The 17,876-nt window shown below is 36.8% G+C and overlaps 1 protein-coding gene and 1 long non-coding RNA gene across 10 annotated transcripts in view; one reads left to right on the top strand and one right to left on the bottom strand.

The window, feature by feature from the left end:
• LOC101737214 (uncharacterized) overlaps nt 1–17,876 on the top strand; it is a 196,083-nt gene that overhangs the window by 146,930 nt on the left and 31,277 nt on the right. For 5 of the 9 annotated variants that reach the window (XM_021350359.3, XM_038013105.2, XM_021350357.3 and 2 more), the window contains exons 3-5: nt 6,556–6,615; nt 7,256–7,291; nt 16,273–16,409. In XM_021350359.3, the coding sequence (XP_021206034.2) occupies nt 6,556–6,615; nt 7,256–7,291; nt 16,273–16,409 (233 nt within the window). The remainder of the gene's footprint in view (nt 1–6,555; nt 6,616–7,255; nt 7,292–16,272; nt 16,410–17,876) is intronic. The other 4 variants (XM_062669551.1, XM_062669546.1, XM_062669544.1 and 1 more) reach the window with 1 other exon arrangement.
• Nucleotides 183–1,311, bottom strand: LOC134199229 (uncharacterized). Its single transcript, XR_009973614.1, has 2 exons — nt 1,101–1,311; nt 183–408 (listed from the first exon to the last, which is right to left on the bottom strand). It is a non-coding gene; the product is annotated as an uncharacterized LOC134199229 (long non-coding RNA).

Raw genomic sequence — 17,876 nt, 5'->3', positions numbered from 1 at the left:
ATATTTTTTATATTGTTACCTACTTCCATAAGTTTGATTCGCCCCGGGATCTGCCAAACAGGAAATAAGAAATAAAGCAGGAAAAGCGGCAGGCCGATATCGACCTGAACCGCACTAGAAAGTATTTTTAGTAGTGATGGGACAGAAAAAAATAAGGGGATGTCGAAAATAAAACATAATTATCGTAAAATAACTGAAGAATGTTTTCATTTATTTATGCCTGTCTTGGAAACATGTTATGCAAAGGTTTCGGTTACATTTCCTGCAATATTTTTTTATTTTCTTAAACTTTTTTTGCTTGGGTACTATTAAAGGTTTTCCGCAGTCTGTCGTAGCACCCTGCACAATTTCTTCGTTTATCGCTTGTCTCAAGGACATGGTAATTTTCTTTAGGTTTTACTTGATTTTCTGAAACGATTTTTTTTTCTTAATTCCGAGTGATTAATTAACCATTTATGAGTTTTACCACAGAACTCGCGACACTGAACAACTTTCCCCAGGGAACATAGGTCGAAATATGAAAAAAAAATTTGGGCCTCCCTTACAAAATTGATAACCAGATTACTGATTTAGTAGATAAAAATATTTTTAGGTAAATATATTTTTATCTACTAAATCAATGTGCATCAGCGGCGATCGGACTCCCACTCGAAAAAAATTGATTTCCCCTATCTTTTTTACCAAACTATATAAGTGTGGCATATTTTTGGAAAGGGCATTTAATTTTCCAGCTATTTTAATATAATAGAATCCGGAAAAAAACTGTGTTATTGAGTAAGTAAACACTGCCATAACATACCATAATAGAAGCAGTAGTGCAAAAAACGCCCTACATTGCTCGCAGAAAAATAGCGGAGTCAGTACAAAGCTCATGCACGAAAGCCATACGCAGCCACCGGAACACTGGTAATATGTTCAAAATAGAAACTATAACATAATATCGGCATCGAAATATATCGGCAGATGCTATAACACTAAAAGCAAAGAAATAATTTAAGAATAATCATTTTCATGAAGGATGGTATTACACAAAAAAACCCCACGTCATTATGAGTCTAAGGCTGATTTGTTGATATATGAAGGCAGTAAACAAAACTTACCGCTTGTGCTTTGTTTTCCGTGCACATTTGTTTCCAACTTCTTTCTATTTTTCTTAGTGGAAACTATATCTTCACTGCTGTCACTATCACTGTCAATAACTGCAGGGCGAATTACTCTATTTTCCAAAATTTGTATTTTTCTTTTATTGCTTGCGATCGTTGATTATATCAAACGCTACGTCAGATCAGTTAGATAGCACAAAACTAAATGGAAGGGCGCGCGCTCTGTGCGGTATCGGGTCGCTAGCTGTCTGTTGGGAGGGCGGGCCGAAATAGGCCCACTGCCGCACTTAGCAGATGTTTTCACCGTCAGTGCGTTGGTAGGTCGATAAAAGCCTGCTTTGATGGGGATCACCTACAATTTTGACCGCAAGATGAAACGCGAATCAGAGACCTATATACATATGTTGAAATAAACACAATTAAATACGTTACTTACTTTGGCACTCAGACAAAGAGTAAAACTTAATCTGTTCCTGACAGCAGGCTTGTAGGCAGAGCCAAGCCGCTGCTTGGCTCAGCAATGCCCCTGGCATTGCTGAAGTCCATGGGCGATGGTAACCACTCACCATCAGGTGGGGTATGCTCGTATGCTCGTCTGCCTACAAGGGCAATAAAAAAAAACATGGATACAAGTCTGAAGTGCGAAACAAAACCTACAACCCTCGGCCCAGCGTTCATGGTTGCTAGCTACTGCATCGCCAATCAGTAGCTTATCATGTAATTCTTAAGACCTTCTCGTACTTAGCTTATTGCATACCCTGGTTAAAAAGCTCATGATCTATCTGGTGTTAAGTATTACGGTAACACCGCCACCCACCGTGACACATGAGATCTAAGTCTAAATTTTGTAGGATATTATATAGATGGTTTGGGGCACAAATAAATAGGTCGGTGGTACTTACCTGATTGAAAATAAATAACCATGTATGTATATGAATTACGAATACCCCAAAAATCACAAATGAGAAATATTTATAGACAATCACGATGTCGATACAACGGTTATATAAAACTAGATGATGACCTGTCTATAAAGCGGTTAGTTCTCCTCAATTAAGAAAAATAGTATTATTATTCGCCAATAGATGTCGGGAAGAGTAGATTATTGAAAACACGAATAAAATAACATTTTCTGAAAATAAATCGTAGCTATATCGATTTATCGCCCCCGAATTCCCCTATATACTAAATTTTATGAAAATCGTTGGAGCCGTTTCCGAGATTCAGATTATATCTATATATATACAAGAATTGCTCGCTTCAAGGTATAAGATGTGAAGGTTCTAATGGTCCTTGATCAGAAACTCGAAGTTCACTTATCGCCTCGTCAAAGGTACATTTACTAGCTAAGTATTAAAGTAGTTCATACGTCCAATAATGTACATCTTTCCTGACGCTGTTAAAACAAAAGTTGTTAAGGAAAGAGCCGATCCGGACTTTGAAGAGCCATCTAATGGACAACTCTATATTAAACGACGCTGTTTTAATTTGGTATAAATGAAATTCCATCTATTTTTATGTTGGGAATTCCTTTGACAATGATTCCGTGTTTAATATTTAGAAGGTCTTTGCGCCATGTGGATTCTCATTCACTGTTGGTATGAATAGCTGTACAATTCTTTGCTGATAGCTGTTTGATGATATTAGTACGTTTGTGTTTTTTTCTTTTATACTTTATAACAAATTCGGTAGTAAAATTAACAAAGTAGGTACCTACAGTTTTTTTCTACGAATATATCTTCAGTTCAGATTTATATGTTCAAAATTATTAGCTGCTGTTTATTAGAGAAGACGAAACACTACTATACTATGTTATTACTTGATGGAGCTCGTGGGTATCACAAGGTGAAAAATAACCGCTACCTGAGAGATGAGGTAGGCGTTTCAATAGTAATCGAGTTCGCTTAGTTTATGTGTCTCCATTCTGATTATATCTGTCCTGAACAGTCATACGATACGTACGTCTATACATTCCAGACAAAAAGGGAGACCGTTCTTATAAAATACCTATGAAACTTAAACCTCATATCTAAAGTTGGCGTGTCTATGTCCTCCTGTAACCTTTTAACATCAGAGTTACTACGAAACCGTTCACTTATCCTCTGCATCAAAACTAAAAAATAAAACCGCATTCAAAACTTTACTTTAAATAACAACAAACGTTTCATTAGCAGATTTCAAAATTAATTAATCGGATTACATCTACACGCTACACACAGAAGTTTATAAGCTACTTACAGCTGCGCCATGAAAGAACGGAATAAGTAATTAATTTTGTCTGAAACTGAGAGCTGTATTAGCAATTAATAACTAAAATGGAAATGTAACTTCAATAGTGTTTTTCAACGGCTTAGACTTACTTTAGACATTATACAATTATCAAAGTCCTTTTAATTAATTCTGTTTAAAGATACGTACATGTTAAATCGTTTTTCTTCTCAATCGTGTCGCTCTTGACAGATTGGTCGTGATCATCATGTAGTGTTGGAGTGGGCAAACTTGGTCCACAAAATTCCAAGAATTTTTTTCCAGCACCACATCGGTTAAATCATCAAACCCTAGTAATTGCGACTTTCGAAATTAGACAGTAAGATTACAAATAATTCGAAAGCCTAGGAGATTATGAACACGGATTGAAACAGCTTTTTAAAAACTTTTGTTAGATACGTTGTGAATAAAAAATTTGATGAAACAAAAAGAGAGGCTAATATGAAGAATGAAACAGAAGTATTCCTCTGAAAGTTTCACTTCTACCACGTGTAAGCTGCGCATACATGTTTATTAATGTTTCTCCGATCATCAATTGAACCTCTTTTTTTTACCACTGGGTAATGCATTAACGGATACCCGGTCGAGGGTGGTAACGGACCGGGCTATGTCGGACTCCGGCGCCTCCTGAGAGGAAAAAGAGGAGAAGAGAAGGACCGAGGTCCTCCACCTTCCCAATTTCTCACAGGAGACTACGCCTTGAAAAGGCACGCGAGGCACTGGCTCCGCAGAACCGACTACCGATTAGACCCCATCGAGCTCCACCACACCGACTACACGAAACATACGGTACCGCAGTGCGCGCCGAAAGTCCCGCCTTTGCCTGTACCCGTACTAATGATAGGACGGGATCTCATCCCCGGGAAAATCCCGAAGGACGTCGTCTCATCATAAGCTGAACCTAAGGACAGAAAGTATACAAAACCAATCGTTGTTGTATATATACGTTCCGGGACTACACGGAGTCAACAAAATGAGAGCTCACTTGTAACCAGTGATCGGATTAACTCATTTTCAATTGCTTATTTTGTTAAAACACGCATCGCGTAGTTAGACAAAGCGAATGATTATATTACGAACGACGCAGAATATTGGCGTTCTGCCAATTATCTACGTGCAAAATGAACCGCGTTACTGGAAACCTAACCGGTCATAATATTGTATTATGGAAATTCGGAAAATTTCACCGTAATCACAAATGAATCTCACTTGAATATTGGGGACTTTGGGCAAAACGGCGTTAAACTTAATTCGTATAGTACAAAAGCTGTTTTAATGAGTGCTCATTAATATATTATGCCTATTGGAAAATTCGTGAGAATTTAACTGTTGGCCGTTTCACGTCGACGTACTGTTGTTAAAACCACTAATTGGTGTTTGTCGGTCTGTACACTTTGCTGGTAACACACAGACTACTATAGTGGAACGAAGTTATCAACTTTTGCTTTCATGTCGTCCCACTGTAAATGGCTGAATTAATATAATTTCAGCCGTCCCCCGTTGAGCAACTCCCAGCACTTAAACAAAAGCTCAATAAACTACACTTTTAGTGCGAGCAAATAACGTTTTAATGTTATTACGTACTGGAAACGGGAAACTCTTAAGTGTTCCCGTATGTTAATGGTGATGTGAGGTTCAGCGAATTTTATTGCTTTCAAATCAAATTCTTCGTTTATTTTTACGCTAAATCATTATTTAATTAGCTGTTTTATATTTTAGTTGTATCTATATACACGACCAACCCATTTTCCGAGAATCATTCCAGAGAGTTTGTTCATTGACATTATTTTAATTGGACTGTTGTTTTTAATCGGTAGGTCGGTCGCGTGCCGGAAACGTGACAAATTTCCATTAAGAAAAACGAGTGGGATATACAAAAATAAACAAATGTTCGTGAATTTTGAATTCATTATTTTATCATAAGATTTTTTTGCGAGGTAGAATATAAAATTATGAGCGCCAGCGTGCGGTGGAGCGAGTTCTCATTTTTGCCGCGATGAGTACCCGTCAACAAATTGTCGTTAAACTCAATTTGGCTGGTTCAAATTCGATAAACGATGTCTACCGTATCTCCGTCTGAATGTTGACACCTTGATATTTGCGAGATATTTTCATGTGATTTCATGTATTTTCATGTGAAGCTAAAAATTTTGTAAACACGATTTCTTTCATGCCTTTTCTGTTTTGTTTTGGTGTATGACGTTCTTTGAGAGTAAATAGTGCCTTTTTATCATTGCCATGACCCGTAAACATGCTTACTCTGATGTTAGAGAACACAAATACTATGACATCTACTATTAGCGCACATGTTTATTTATCCCTGCGCACAGTAAGGATAAGTGTATCGAATATCGTTTTATTAACGAAATATTATTATAGTATAGTCATTAAAAATAATTAAATTTACCAAAAAAAAATTTAACACAAGTGTTGTGCGATAGACAACACCTTGATTTCGTTACTTTAAGAAAACCTCCCTTAAATTGCGATTCAAGCGTATTCGGTTTAGTGAGTTGACGATGGGGCCAAGAAAATTAGACGCGGGAGCATTGAGGAGATTCGGCCCCGTACCTGAAACAAAAGGTCACGTTCCTCGAAACATTGACGTTGTAACTATACTAACTACTATACTACTACTATATATAACTAACGTTGTTCCTATACTTGAGACCTTAGAACTTATATCTCAAGGTGGGTGGCGCATTTTACATTGTAGATGTCTATGGGTTCCGGTAACCACTTAACACCAGGTGGGCTGTGAACTCGTCCACCTTTTTAAAAAAAAACATACTAGGGACTGTGTAACGGACGCCACATAGCCCGTTAATTGCAATAGCCGAAGATAGAACATCGCCAGTTTGCCAATATTTCTTTTTGGAGCAGTCTCGACAGGGTTGAAAGATTGCGTATCGACCGCTGGATAAGCTTAAGTTCGGGTTCAGCTCCTGCGTAATGTCCCACAACCCTAGTAGTCATCCGGAATTTATAGTAATTGCCGGTGCCTATTAACCACAACGCGACGCTACCTCACCTTCGTATAATCAATACTCATCCACCTAACAGAAATACACGGCTGGTTTGCTGTAGGTAGATATAGATTAAATATACAAATGTATGTACAGCATTTTTATTTAGGCACTAAAGTTGTTTGTTACATTTAACTTAAGTACATTATTTGTTCCAGAATGTCCTCCGGAACTGTGCGGCGAATCGACACATCCAATAGTTTCGGCTCCGGTTACAAGTAAGTGTAATTCTAATAAAATTTCTGGTTGTAAAGCACAGGAATCCACACCAGTACATGCAACGGTCCTGCCTATTTTTGCCACAAAGAAGTTATCCAGTTATGAATTTTGGACAGCCAAATGCAGAAAACTTCGATCTCGTGTGTCAAACTGGGTAGGGTTGTATTTATATTGTGAAGTCTATTGGCTCAAATAAACTCTTACTCTAACCACTGGCTAACTATTTATGTGCAAAATTTACGCGCATTGTTAGTGAATGTTGTATTTTGTATAAAGAAAACGAATGAATTGAACTCGTCCAAGGAGAGGTTGGTTTGTGTTAGTCAATTTGTTTTCATAAAGAAAAATGAAAAAGCAAAATAATATTAAAATTTTATTTTAAAATCAACTATTATATATTTGTGTATAATATAATATCATATTATCAAAATGTTAAATTTGTATGATATAATAACTGTGATAGAATTAGACGCGACTGATTTTTTTATTCACAGCACTACAAAAATAAGAATGTGATAACAATAAAGCAAATACTGGATCTTAGGTACGCGAACAGATTCTAGATTGCCACAAATATAGATTTGGTACATATGGACAGACAGTTAGTAGTAAAATATTATAATTGATAATTCTCAATAGGTAACCGACGAAGACGAGGATTTCAACGAATTTATTGTAAGTACGAGTATTAACGTTGTTGTCCTATGTCAGCAAACCTCGCACAATTCTGTAAATGTCTTTGATAATATATCTATATATCTTGTAGCCCTTTCTAGTCGTTTTCTAATATAGGCCCCTGAATTGCTTTTCTGTCTTTTATAAGAACACTTTAAATATACCAACACTACCACCATCTAATTAAAAATAGATATTGCCATTGTTCCAGTTGTTATTTAATCCAACTACTATCGCGGGTCTAAGTCTGGTCAGAGTACGTAGTTATTTAGGGCACTAGACACAAGTTGACATTTCTAATATGGGGCTGCTCTTTAGGTTGCACACACACACACACTTACATATATATATATGTAGTTGTGTGTTTTTATTTTCCATAACGGAAAGAATGGAATGAAGGAATTCTTATTCTTCTCCCAAGAGCTCTCGCACTTACCATTGATATGTATGTGGTAGTAAACGTCATCATAATCATCATCATCTCATCATTCTCCTGCCCATCAGTCACCTGAGGTCGGCGCAACATGTTTTCTCCTTCCATACTCCTCCATAATTTCTTTGCTCATTGCTCTCTTAGACATATCATCATCATCATCAGCCTTTATCTGCCCACTGCTGGACATAGGTCTTCCCCAATGCCTTCCACAGAATGCGGTCCTCCGCCTTCCGCATCCATCGTCTTTCGCAAAATCCATCATTTTTTCTTAAGTCTCTTTCTTAATTTTTTTATTTTCTCTTCTTAGTTTCTTTTCTTAGAATAAACGTGTGTACATGAAATTTTCATTCATTATATCTCCACTCTAAGTGTTCCGTCTACACGTGGAAACTTAGAGAGCCTAGTTAAACTAAAAACTTTTGCCTCACATTAGTGATTCTCTTAATGAACTTCGGCTGTTGGAAACTTTGAAACAGAGATATGAGTTCGATAGGCAGGCGGTAAGTGAATATATAGTGTTGCTGATAGTGAATGGTCATTGTCGCTCATAGACATCAACTAGGCTGAGTTTGCAGACAAGCAGCTCTCCAAAACTGGGTACTATTATATTTTCGAGCCTTATTCGAATAATGACTTCGTTTTGTTATTTTAATTTTTTCAGCCTGAATAACTAATAGTCTATCTCGTTTTAATTACTTTGTCTTAGCCCTGTACTTGTTATAAAGTTTATTTACTAAATGCGTAACTCCCTAATTAATTAATATGAACAACAAACCCCAATTCTACGTATTACTCGTGCAAATTCCATATCTGTCAGACATAAAGCAATCTGACTGCAATAATGGCCAGACATTCACGGGTTAACACGGCTTGATTAAGCTGAATGCAGAATTTCCGGCCTGTGATTGGAAACGATGTGTTAACAAGATTCCGTTACAATTTACCTCAGATAAGTACCATTGAATGTCATCAAATTTGGTAATTAATTTTGATGAGAGCCTTTCAAATACTGTTAATAGAAAATGTTGCGTTGGTGATAGGATTTTATTTTGTGAAAGGAGACATGGTGGCCTGAAGGCCTCTTGGTAAGGACGGGCTAAGCCAAGACGGGTGAGGTTTGCAAACAGCTGTCCGAGCGCCTCCGAAGAAGACCAGACTGTTTGACGACAGCTGCTTCGCTAATGCATCTCCTACCGCATCGGAATAGCAACCCACTGAGAAGGTCCGGCGAGAAACCCGGGGGAGTAAGAATCGGAATCGTTGATATTCTGGGCCGGAATCATGTCGAATTATTTTTGAATAAAGCGACTTGTAATATCTGATCTCAACGTTAGAGCTAGAAGCATCTAACAATAGTGTGAATGGATTGGGTCGATTCACAAGGATTAAGAGCGTCGACGATAACTGGCCCCAGCATGAGCCGAATCAAAGAGGTAATTAGCGGTGGCCACGATAAGAGGGTTGTCATGCAGTATTTCAGTATCGAAGTAGCGTTCCGACGCTGGCTTCAGATCTTTCCTGATAGATTCGACACCCCAATCGTCGTGAATATCAACATTCCTCACAAATTACGGCCTGTCGATCACTATCCTGCTACGAGACTGAAGTGATTGAAGGGAGTTGACGGGGATGCGGGTCGCGTGAGCGAACCGATTCGCATAGGTCATAATGGAACTAGTGGGTTTTTTGTAGAGTTAAGTAAGTTGCCCGAAGTTTGAAGCTTGTATTACGCTGAAAGTACAATGGGGTACTTGAATATAACTATAATATTATAGTGTACTAAGACTTGTGGTATGTCATCGCCGTCCACGAGGATATTTTTTTTAAAGAGACAACTGTATAATTTCATTTATTTTTCATTGAGAGTCGAAGTGAAATAATCACGCGCTTTTTATCAGACTTGTGTAAAATTAAAAGAAAGCAAATCTTAAAATTTAAAGAAAAAAGATGTGTGGTGTCGTGGGACACCGGATAGGAACGAAGTTCCCAATTATAAAAATATTAATTTAAAGTTCTATTCGAGGTATGAAGAAAGAAAGAGAGAGAGAGACAGACAGACAGACAGAGAAACATGCGACGCCGCACAGCTTACAATAGCTTACTATAGCAAAAAGTGTCGTGACAACTTTTCGTAAGAATTTATAGCAAAAAGTGTCGTGACAACTTTTCGTAAAAATTTTTTCCGTCTAGCCCCCTTTCACAACGCGCGATAAGGAACTTCGTTCCAAAAGTGTCGTGACAACTTTTCGTAAGAATTTATAGCAAAAAGTGTCGTGACAACTTTTCGTAAGAATTTTTTCCGTCTAGCCCCCTTTCACAACGCGCGATAAGGAACTTCGTTCCAAAAAAAATGCCGACTGCGTTACTTACTGCACACAAGTCTCCTTATCTGATCAAGCCGACATCACATGTCAATAACACGACTGAGTTGAGTTACTGTTTCATGTTAAATTAATTTCCCGTGTTCTTTATGCTACGTAGCAACCGTGCGTTCTAATTCCAAATGATAGATAGAACTTTGATCTTGTATCACGAGATGAGTAGCGGCATTCACAAACCATGATGTCATCTGGACATTTACGTTGATAAAAAAATACAATCGTCTTTCAATTCGAAATCGATTCTATTCGATTTTACCCACAGTATTTTACTAATGTGCCGATTTTAAAATAGTGTTACTAGCTAATTGTTTAATGAGAGTATCACTTTTTCCAATATTATTTCTGATTTCGCCGAGCAATGAAAGATCGGTCGGTGACTAAAGCATTTTTTGTGTACGTACAAAGGTCAACACTATTGTTTATATATACAAAATCATGTACATATTACAAACTATATCTCATTATCTGTTACACTTGCGTTAAAATGTAAACAAATCCGAAGAAAATTGTTAAATTCGGTTTTTAAATTAAACATATTTATGCTTTTTGCGTCGTTTGCTGGCACACTTCTGTTACAATTGCTTAATAGCGTAAAATGTATATACATATATTATCTTGTATTTCAAATAATAATTCAAAAATATCTCACTCTGGCCATCAGAGTAGCAAACGAAATCTAGTAGACGCTTATCATTGGCGTGGTTTTGTATAATTCTCGACTACGATATGCGATTTTATCACCATCCGGAGGTTTGATCGCAGGATCATAATAATTTTTCTTACATGATCGTATCTTTTCTCGCTTCAAGCTATTTCGACTTATTATTATTAGTAGCATAGTAAATAATTACATAAATTCACAATGTAATGACTACAGCAATAAGAGAAATATGAAATCAAGCTCACTGGCTCTAGATATGAATATTAATAATTTAATAACATTTTCATTTTCAAGATTATATGATTTTCTCGAATTTCCTCACGAGTTGTAATATAAATTTCCTGTCTAATTTCTAAAAGGAAAAATAAGTATTATATTTAAAGAATAGAAGTTGCCGCCTTCAGAATTTTCCTTTAGTTTAATGTTGAAGGAATTAATTACTTTAATCTAAAAAATGTACGAAGCTATTCAGTTTCTCCGAATTAGATACTGGATGTGAAGTATTTCATAGAGGCCTATTTGAGAAGAAAATAATTTTACGGCGTTCCTTTAATCATTGTTTGTAGCTAATCTTTGAACTGTGTTTTACAAAGCTTTGAGCTCGTTTAAGCCTAATTCATTTCGTTTACCTGCTAAAAGTTTTATTTAAGATTAATAAGAACCGTTCTTTTTTTTTTGCTTAATTGGGTAGACGAGCTCACAGATCACCTGGTGTTAAGCGGCTACCATAGCTAATAGACATCTAAAACGCAAACGCAAGTTCTAAAGTCTCAGTATTTACAGTACAACTGTTTTCAAACCGAAACGCATTACTGCTTCACGTCAAAAATAAGCAGGGTAAATTATTTTTTCACCGTGGACGTCAATCGTAAACATTTGTTAAGTACGTAATTTATTAGTAAAATTGGTACCCAGGATCAATCAGGATTTGAGCCCCGGCACAGTCGCATCGCTTGATACAATAGAACTGGGCATCTTATCCTTTAGCCCACGATGACTTCTACGACTACTTCGTTCACGACTATTTCGTTCTAGCATGTCTTTGTAAACATAGGCCCACTTCATGGTAAGTTTTCACTGCGGCTTATAGACATCAGCAATACCACGAGTACAGCCTAGCTGCTCTGTACCGCCGAAAACTCTCCCTAAACCACATTTGATAAAGAACATGTCCTAGCGTAATGGAAACACCATAGAGAGATGCTCATTTAAGAACCGGATGATGCGTAGAAAAAAATATTGTAGGATTACCTACAATCTTTAATGGATGAATATTAATGGATGAACTCTGCTTTGATGGTGGATGGTGCGATGGTAAAAAAGCGACGACGACACCATTTCAAACAGTTTCACATTGCACTTCTCATGGAAAATACGGGACGAAACACAGAGAGAAACGAAGACCCTCCATTAATGAGGACGCGGATATCGACAAGGACTGCATCTGTATGGAATAAAATGGAATTAACTGGTGTTTACGAGTCCTGGCCTAAATGGGAACAGTATTTAAAGTGAACTCAAACACGGTTATGTCAGGCATAAGTCTTTCTCCAAGCTTAAACTATTTCATGGCTTTGTTGAGGACTCCAACAACGTTGCGACCATTCCGGGTTGACCTACCTCGAAACTTCGACCCGAAAAAGCTCAATAATATCGGAAACTGGCAGGGATACTTATTGGAATTACGGCGCCGTGATAAAAGGTTTATTCTTTGCAGTGAACGCGCAAACTTGGATCCTGAAGAGATTAAATTGAACTAAACTCAATTCACCATATTTGGAGACCGAGAAAGTTACAATTAGTAAGTTGTAACGATGTACTTACGATGTGTACCAAGCTATAAATTAATTGTATAATTTAATGAATTACATAGCTGCCATCCAAAAATTATCATTAAAATTTTCAAATTAATCCTTTTTGGCGCAATATTCCATTGAATAAGTTCCTTCGAAGGAATTTCCTGATACATCTTTCAAACTACTATCATGGGTTACAAAAGAGTCTTAAATGGTGGGCAGTGACTTAAACTTTCGGTTTTATTTTTGGTAAACCAATAGGAAAAAAGTCAGTTTGCTCATAAGCCACAGTTTTACCTGGAGACTATTGTTACAATTCACATACATGTCAATCACTATAACCGTAGCTATAACTGTAACTATACTTGAGACCTTAGAAATTATATCTCAGGGTGGGTGGCGCATTTACGTTGTGGATGTTTATGGGCTCCACTAACCACTTAACACCAGGTGGGCTGTGAGCTCGTCCACCCATCTAAGCAATAAAAAAAATATTTACTTCAAGTTACGAAAAAACATTGTTCACACTCAAAATTATGTGTGTACCTAATTGCTTAGTTGAGATGATTATGAAAAATGCACTTTTTAATTTTTAACTACCTATACGCTGGAAAATAGTGAAAATCAATTTCACATTGTGATTTGAGAATATTCCGATAGCCAATTAACGCTAAATTTGCCGTGAGCTCATTCACTAACCTAGTGCAATAAATAAAGCTACCCTAATAAACAATAATAAAAAAATTAGGTTATGGTGGGATTCGTTAGTTTTACTATAACCATAAATAGGGTGACGTATTAATATAGGTACGTATCTAGCTTAACTAAAATAATTTTATTAAAAATTGGGTACGTAATAAAATAACTGTATATTGATCAATGAAGAAAACGATGATAATATAACATTAACTCTATCGCCGCTGAGTATATTGTACATATTATGCACGCATGTACATTCGTAGCAAATGCGCGCTAATAGATTCTCTGTAATCTGTGACTACCAAATGTGCAAGCTTTTAGCAAAATGCGACGGGATTAATTGGAAATAGTTGAATGTGATTTACGGCCACGTTTTGTAAGCAGACGACATATCATATCATACTGATGGTGAGTGGTTATCGTCGCTCATAGACGTCACCAATGCCAGAGGCACAATCAAGTCGCTGCCTACTGTGTTGCTCTCAAACAAAGATCAATGAAAAAAAATCTGAAAAAAAATGTACACCTACACGTTGACTTCTAATAAGTTATGTATTTGCATGTACATATAATTTTAATTACAATAGGTAGTTATTTTCTGTCAATTACATGTCTTCACTTACATTTCCTAACATTGACAGCGTAAATTACATAGTAAAAACACGGAATTCATTAAATTATGTTAAAATTAATTTCTTATCAAAGTTTTTATTTTGATGTCTTTTATAAATTCAATTAATACACATAAAATTGACATACTTTTTTTTCGTCGAAGCCTTTCTTTGATGATATTTCGGTGGTGATAGTTCAGAATATAATTGAAACAGCAAGCTTGAATAAATCTAATTTGTCGGTTTCGAACAACAAAACCAGACCTCGGTTTAAACTTCGCAATAAAAACGTGTTGTCTAGTTATGAACGAACTTTCACGCCAATAAATAATTGCTTTCCCGGCGGCGTTTTGCGTTTTCCATCCGATCAAATTGAACCGGATGTTTCAGTAAAATTTCTATAAGGATTTAAGCAAACTATTTTCTATTTACATTTATTATGTTTTTGATACCGTTCAACATAAACTGTACGTATTTTGTAAGCGAAATATATTTTTTTGTGTGACCATACTTACAGTTTTCTTGGACTGATTTCACAGTAATGATGATATAGTTCCACAAAAATCGTTCATATATTCATCGCACGATATGGGAGTACTAAGTAATTAATGCTGTTCAATTTTCATATTTATTAGTGTTCACTGGTGTGACTGTAATAGTACAGTGCTTCAAACAGTTCACGTTCTGTAATTACTCAGAGTATATCGATCGAATGCTTTAAATATATCATCGGTAATAGCGTTCCGGTCACCGTCCTCGTCGAACCCGTCGCTTGCGACGAAGGGCTTGACGAGCGAATTGACACACAGACACAGCCCACTGAGTTTCCCGCCGGATCTTCTCAGTGGGTCGCATTTCCGATCCGGTGGTCGATTCTGCGAAGCACTGCTCTTGCTATGGCCAGTGTTAGCAACACTCCGGTTTGAGCCCCGTGAGCTCACCTACACGTTAGGGCGAAGCTGATGTACAACCTATGCTGATGCCTCTCAAGGCTATCAGCATAGGTTGGAAAAAAAAAGGTATTAGCGTAGTAGTTAACGCTACTGACCGCTAGGATTCGGGTCCGGTTCTGATTTCGAGCAAACGCTCCTGTGACAAATGTTTGTTTGCTCTGTGTCTGGGTGCTTAATATCTACAAATGTACATAAGTACGCATAACGACCTCGAGCTCCTAATATAGGAAATTTTGGCTTAGAGCCCATAGTCGTGTGTGACTTGTTCGAGATTATTTATTTTTCGATATTTTTATTTTTTATGTTTTTTATTGCTTAGGTGGGTGGACGTGCTCAAGGCCCACCTTGCGTTAAGTGGTTACCGAAGCCCATAGACATCTACAACGTATATGCCGCCACCTACCTTGAGATATAAGTTCTAAGGTATTTTTGTGATTTGTAGTCACTTACGTCGGCCAGTGGCACATAAGTCGCAGAAAACAAATTTTCATTTTTTAAATGTTTGAATGTAAATCAAAATTAACCTAATTGACTTAATGTAATACATACATGTTTATGTAATCTATATACGCTATTTCTAATTTGTTTACAGTAAAATATTTAAGATATTATGTGGGTGTTTAAATTTATTTCCCGTTACCTACTTTAAGTATGCGAAGAGAATAACAAAGCTTTAAAATCTTAATAGAAAGCTTTAAAATAACTTAACTTTAAAATATAGCAATGTATTTTTCATGGCCTATTGTGAATACGAAAACCTAATTCAAATACACAATGTAAAAGCTGCGAGACTGTAACGTTTTACAAAGAAAAATGTTGGTGGCCCGAATATTTTTCGAATTCACGTAATCCTCGGCTAGACTTCTAGGCTCCGATTGGCTAGAAAATATTTTTCGTCTCATTCAAAAGAATTCTTGTATGAAACTAAAGCTACAAACGTTTACGCTAAAACACAAAACATAGTCCAGACAAACATGACTCAGCAACGATTTATTGGTCCCGTTAATTTATACGGAGCAGCCAAGTTTGTTGTTTTTGATCGAAAAGCAATCTGCTCGACATTGGTGTATTAATTAATATTCTGCGATAGGATATTTTAGCCGGTAGTTATTTCGTCTTTTAGAGCTGTCCTTAAATGCAAGCTTATCTTTTTAAAATGCTAAATCTTATCTGTTTCTTGTCTGTTTAAAATTTAAAATACCGAAAACCGAGAATACATTTTTGTTTCTATTGCTCCTATCGTGACTACACGCCCAGTAGGTGCAAAATTTATTACATTTTTCTGAATCTTAAAACATATTCAACAAGAGCCGCCCGTAAATATTGCTAATCCCAACAGGAGTTCAAGAAAAATACCACGTTTAGGCAATTAATTAAATGAAAATGTATGCACGGAATATATAGCTTTGGAAAACTTTCAGTCATTTTTCATTGGTACCCGCAGGCGAGGAGAGCGACACCGCTGAAAACGAAGGTCGGATTTCGTCGGAAAGTTCCCCGATGCGGCAGAGAAGGGGTGGCATTTTGAAGGGTGGCAAGCTGTGGAAGTCCCTGGACACCGACAGGGACCCTAATGAACAGGTAATTGTAAATTAATTGTTAAAGTGATCAGTTGTTAATGTATGGCGATTAACATTGCACCGTTTGCGTCACGGTCCGAACTACTGCAGTTGCATATTAATTGATTAACTTAAGAAGAAGAATACACGGGGTCATTCATAGAAAATTTTCAGATCAAAACATTTAGTTTCAAAAGTTTAGCTTAAACTTAATGGCTTAAAATTTTCATTTGATTTATAACAATATTAATAATAGCCATATAATTGTTAGCCTTCATATTGATAATTGATCTTTTATTAACTTTGTTTTGTGATTTTTTGATTGATTTGCTTGATTTCATCATAAATGTCTAATAGTTCTTGTTAAAACTACCCTCAGAGCTGTTTACACACTACAACTATTAACATAAGCTATATCTTTTATTAACGATTAATACATTATTTCTTTTACGGAATTCCGTATAGTGTAATGAAAATTAATCTATCTTCTATCTATATATATAAAAATGAATTGCTGTTAGTTAGCCTCACTCAAACTCGAGAAAGGCTGGACCGATTTACCTAATTTTGGTCTTGAATTGTTTGTGGAAGTCCAGAGAAGGTTCAAAAGGTTAGATAAATATGAAAATGCTCGGAATTAAATGAAAATAACAATTTTGTTTTCCCTTTGATGTGTCCCCCATCGGACGGATTCCTTTTGTTTATTTTATACAAAAGTTTAGGTCTTTTATTTATCGATTGAGGCATCTGTCGGGTCAGCTAGTATCAGAAAAAAAATAGTATTGTGTTGCAACGAGCCCACTGTTTAACGAATCTGCGTTCGGTTGGGAAGTTAGTTGTTTCGCCGTCCAATAAAGATGAATGATGCATTGTCCAACAGGAATACGTTTCTAGAAAAAAATAGAGATTCATTTAATACGTTTCAAATAATAGAATGAAGGCTTAGTACTGTCTCGTTTTTACCATCGCACCGCCCGCCACCGGAGGAGAGTCCATCCATACTACCTGGAGCCACTGCGGTCATCCACAGTGCGTTTCCAGAGATCTTTTTTGCCACGTACCATCCGGCTATGGAATGAGCTCCCCTCCACGGTGTTTCCCGAGCGCTATGACATGTCCTTCTTCAAACGAGGCTTGTGGAGAGTATTAAGCGGTAGGCAGCGGCTTGGCTCTGCCCTTGGCATTGCTGAAGTCCATGGGCGACAGTAACCACTCACCATCAGGTGGGCCGTATGCTCGTCTGCCTACAAAGGCAATAAAAAAAAAAAAAAAACATATAACTTGAGATGTATTGTAAGTGGTTTGAAGTGAAGCATATTTATGATCATGCAGTGCCTTGCCGATTACGGTAACGTCAACCTAATTCTACTGTCAAATGATTTTTCTTGGTGTCTTCATGTGACTAAAATATAAAATTTTAGCTCTAAACGTTTAGATAAGTTGTTTATTTTGATGGCGTTCTTTACACACACTTATAGGTTATATAAGG

Source organism: Bombyx mori, chromosome 1 (genome assembly GCF_030269925.1).
Source record: "Bombyx mori chromosome 1, ASM3026992v2".
Taxonomy (NCBI): domain Eukaryota; kingdom Metazoa; phylum Arthropoda; class Insecta; order Lepidoptera; family Bombycidae; genus Bombyx; species Bombyx mori.
The sequence above is the reverse complement of the archived record's forward strand: the minus strand, read 5'-3'. Positions and strand labels throughout refer to the sequence as shown.